The 4,750-nt window shown below is 37.5% G+C and overlaps 1 protein-coding gene across 1 annotated transcript; it reads right to left on the bottom strand.

The window, feature by feature from the left end:
* Positions 1-2,491: 2,491 nt before the first annotated feature.
* LOC109180971 lies at positions 2,492-4,750 on the bottom strand. Its single transcript, XM_019330702.1, has 2 exons — positions 4,306-4,750; positions 2,492-4,245 (listed from the first exon to the last, which is right to left on the bottom strand). The coding sequence occupies exons 1-2, from the start codon at positions 4,663-4,665 to the stop codon at positions 2,659-2,661; spliced, it is 1,947 nt and encodes a 648-aa protein (XP_019186247.1). The 5' UTR covers positions 4,666-4,750; the 3' UTR covers positions 2,492-2,658.

Here is a 4,750-nt window from a genome sequence, read left to right on the forward strand (position 1 = left end):
TGGCATGTGGCAGGATGGGGAGGCGGATGGCTATGGTCCACGACATGCGGCCCTGTGAATTGTACATATAAAAGAGAGGAGGAGAGATGTCTAGTTCAGACCATCATTAGCTCTCTTCTTTTCCTCTTGACTTACCTCTCAGCCAACGGTGTAGTGTGTCATTGACCCTTGCATGCCATCTAGACATCTAGTTAGCAGTGGTATTACACCCACCTGTGGTTGGGTTTGTGTAGTTGCGACACTTGTGCCTAATTTATTTATTTAGAAATCATGTACCCCATTTTATTCTCTTTATTTATTTAGAACTCATGTAGCCCATTTACATTATTCCAAGGTCTGTGCCAAACGCAATATATTCTCGTCTCCCATGGGTTGATTTCAAGGAAATATTTACAATATTTCGTTCACCGAGGATATAAAACACCGCACCCGTGATAATAACGTGCATGGTTGCAAAACTCGGCCGCCTAGGCGCTAGGCGGCACCAAGCCTTGCCGGTTTTGATTGTAGGCGGCCATTCTTCGGCCGGCCGCCTAGGCGGTCAAAATCGGTCGAGTCGGCCAACTCGACTGAGTCATCCAATTTTGACCGATTTTGTCCGATTTTGATCAATTTCATCCGATTTTGTCTGATGTTGTCTTTCATTAATTATTAATTTTAATATTATTATGATGTTATGACTTATAAATTATCATTATTTCATTTATTTGACTGTATTATTTGATTGAATGTTGAAAACAAACTCATTAAAATTGTCAAACGGCAAATCTACCACTATTTATTTTATTTTTTTTGGCCCCACCTAGATTCCACCTGAGCGGCGCCTAGGTGCTAGGCACTGCCCGGACAGCCGACTAGCACCTAACACCTACTGCAATCATGATAACGTGTTGTAAATCATGATGTTCCCTGTCTAAATGGTAGTATCATACGTTCTTTCCCGGCCCAATGCAATCAACAACAGTAAAATATTATATATAATGAAGTATAAGGGGAGAAAGAGAGAGAATCAATAGTACCTTTATTATTCTTCATCCAATCCAAAGTTATGGTAAACTAATAAGACTATCAAAACGCTTTTATTATCTTTTATATAATAAAGCTATATGGTTGGGGAAATAATTAATGTTATAATTAATGCCACAACATCTTTTATTATAAAAAAAAAAAGCACAACATTTAAAAAATAAAATAGCTATATATTATATAATCATATAAAAAATATACTTTTGAAAAATAAAATAGCTATATATTATATAATCATATAAAAAATATGTTCAATTAGAGTTTAAATTTACACATACAAAATTTAAAATTTGCTTTCCAAATGTAATTATCTTAGTTATTATTTGTATTATGAAAATTATAATATAGATGAAATGCAATTAAGAATAAATCAATGTAATTATGTAAATTATCTCTATAAGTTTATTTGAATATGCACATAATTAGAGATTATATTAACTATACAAAATTTTAATTTAATTTTAATTGTAATTTTGTATTCTATAAAAATAATAAATACTTGACCAATGGAAGCTCAAAAATATTATTATATTAAATAATTTAAAATATTTTAGTTTTTCTATTTTTTATTTATATTTATAATAACATAATTTTTTTTCCGTGCATCGCGCGGGTGAATTACTAGTTAGTAAACTAAACTAATAAGACCATCAAAATGAAGAGTTTCATCATCATAAAAGATCTTCAATAACTATTGAAATGTTTACTTGGCTTTTGAAAGGAAAAAAAAAAAAAAAAAAAAAGTTCCAAATTTGCTACATAAGCTTGCAATTGAAGGAATATTTACAGTCTAAATCTACAGTTACTTTTCTTCAAATCATTATAATTGATAACTGCAGAAGCTAAGGAGGTTGTTGCCAATTACGCAATTATCCTGGACAAGGCAAATGAACATTGTTATTATTGGCATCGCCAGTATCACCATATGTGAACTTTGTTCAAATTCTGTGCATCTCACACAAGCTAAGATTTATCTCCAAATTAAAGATGCAAAGTGGATTCTGGGTTAGCTATAATTGTCATATATAAAACATAAAAATTGGCAATTTAAGAACAAATCTTGTAAGAATTATACTATCAACCCAATAAAAAAATTAATATAATATAACTTTAATTTGCTGAAGTGGTTATGTCAAACATTATAGCACCAATGTTTTTCTTTTAAAGAATGCAAATGAATTGAAGTTACGAAATTCACCCACAGACCATCAAAGAGGAACACAGATCAATCCTGATACTTGACAGCCACACTTCAAAAGATAGAAAGAAAAATGCATTATATTGGCAGGATAACTAGGAACCCATTTCCTTCTCATATACAAGTCAAGCAAGCTACATAAAGTTAAGAACTTTAAACACAAGCCATTAAAGACTGAAAAAAGAATAATAAAAAACATAAAGTTAAGAACTTTAAACACAGGCCAAAAAATAAGTATATGCATGCAAGAAGAACGGCACAGAGACCTAAGGTAAAGACATTGGCACACAGACCCAAATTACATTTCGAAAGAGTTTTAATTTACATCATAGGAAAGCTAGCTAGCTAGGAGAGTATGTTGGTACTAAAACACAAACACATCTATTGGTGTCAGTTTGAAATGAAGAACTTAGGTTAGTTTGGTTTGGTAAGCATTATGTATGGCGGGCGATGCCATTATACTTCCTGGATGCCTCATTGCTGTCAAGTACCACTGGTTTATAATAACCCCATGGAGCTGCTGGCAAAGCATATGTGCTGTAGTGCACTTGTTGAGGAGGATTAATATTAAGGGTGATCTCATTTGGGTCATAAGTCGCTGTCTTTTTAGCTTCCTCCACCAGCTTCATCATATCACTCACCTCATCATCATTTCTTGTGCTGCTAACTGCTGCTTGCTTGTACGATCCACTGCTGTAATTTGGTTTTGTTTTACTGCCTTTCTGCCTCACGTTTGATCCTAATAATATGCCACTCTTCTTGGAATCATCATCTTCGTCTTCGTCTTCAACCGGCCAGTCAGTATATGGCATCTTGTAACCAATTTTCTTGTTATTGGTGTCTGGGATTTCCTCGTCATGGGTGTTTTTGCTTTGTGCTCCATTGAATTTGGGTTTCTCGTGGTCGTCTTTGTTGGTTTTGTAAGGGCTAATTCCGCTATTATGGACATGCCCTTTCCTGTTGGGCCAGTTAGGCCTTTGACCACTATCCATGCTTGCTGTCTTGGATACTACATCAGAACCGGACCTTTCATTGGGGAGTGGGCTTGTTCCTCGACTGTCTTGGAGGTTTAATTCGTCAAACTTGTTGAGCACCAAACCGGTGTTTATCTTGTCCCTCCCATTCTCAATGTTGTCGGGAGAAGGAGAATCCTCTTGACTTGGCCAACTAAGCTTTGTACTTGGTGAGTTTAGATGGTTCAAATGTGTCATGGATCTAGGTGGAGATTCAACTTGACTTGGTCTATTTGGCTTAGTACTAGTATTGTGATTGCTCAACAAGGGATACTCCGTAGGTCTAGATGGAGAGTCATCTCTACTTGACCAGTTTGGTCTAACACCCGAGTTAGGATGACTTGACTCAAAATACATAGATTTCGGTGTAGAGTCATATTGGCTTGGCCAATTTGGTCTTGTGCTTGAGTTAGAATAATAACTCGACTCAGGATGTGTCATGAACCTAGATGGGGAGTCATCTCGAGTTTGCCAATTTGATCTAGCGCTTGAGTTTGGATGATTTGAAACAAAACGCCTTGAGGATCGAGGAGGAGAATTATAGCTGCTTGACCAATTTGGTCTAGCACTTGAATTAGAATGACCCACTTCAAAATACTCCAGTGATCTAGGTGGAGAGTCAAATTGCCTTGCCCAATTTGGTGTAGAACCGGGGTTGGATTGACTCAACTGATGACGAACCAAAGGTCTAGGGAAAGAGTTGTCACGACTAGGCCAATTTGGTCTAGCACTACTTGAGTTAGTATGGTTCAACTCAGGATGCATCATGGATCTAGGCGGAGAGTCATCTCGACTTGACCAATTATGTCTACCACCCGAGTGATTAGAATGGTTCCACTGAGGGTGTGTAACAAATCTAGGTGGAGATTCATCTCGACTTGACCACTTACCTCTAGAACCGGTGGTAGGATGTCCCAACTCTTGATGCTCAGTGTCTTCCCAACTAGGAAACTTTGCCACAGTACCCAAGTTGGGAGAACTAAACTGAGAATACTCATCATACTTGGGTGGAGAGTCATCTCTGCCGGCCCAAGCTGGCTTGCAGCCCCAGTAGGTACGAGGAGAACCAGACATGGCTGCTTCCTTGAGAAACTGGTCAAGGAAGTTTTTAGCCATCCCAAGATTATGATGGTCCTCCTTGAGACTATAATGAGTAGTCATCACAGGGCGAACAACCTTAACCACCCTTTCGGTCCTCACAACGTAGCTGTCTGAGCCATCTACGTTTGGGTAGTGTGTGATGGAGTTTTTCCTCTGCCCACCATCAACAACCACTGCTGCTGGGTATGGCTTGCTCATCACTCCATCTTCGTAAGGATAGCCATATCCATCCTCGGTTGGCTTTCCCTTCTCATCACAGTCGTTGTACTCCTCGTCCGTCACCTTTTTGTTGCTCCCTTTACAAGCAAAACCATACGACCAATCCATTGATGATTGATCAAAAGGAAATCAAAGCTCAGTTTTTCTCTATTAGCTACTAAGGGTATGTATTGTTTTCTCTTATGTTTTTTGT

Source organism: Ipomoea nil, unplaced genomic scaffold (genome assembly GCF_001879475.1).
Source record: "Ipomoea nil cultivar Tokyo-kokei standard unplaced genomic scaffold, Asagao_1.1 scaffold1043, whole genome shotgun sequence".
Classification (NCBI taxonomy): Eukaryota; Viridiplantae; Streptophyta; class Magnoliopsida; order Solanales; family Convolvulaceae; genus Ipomoea; species Ipomoea nil.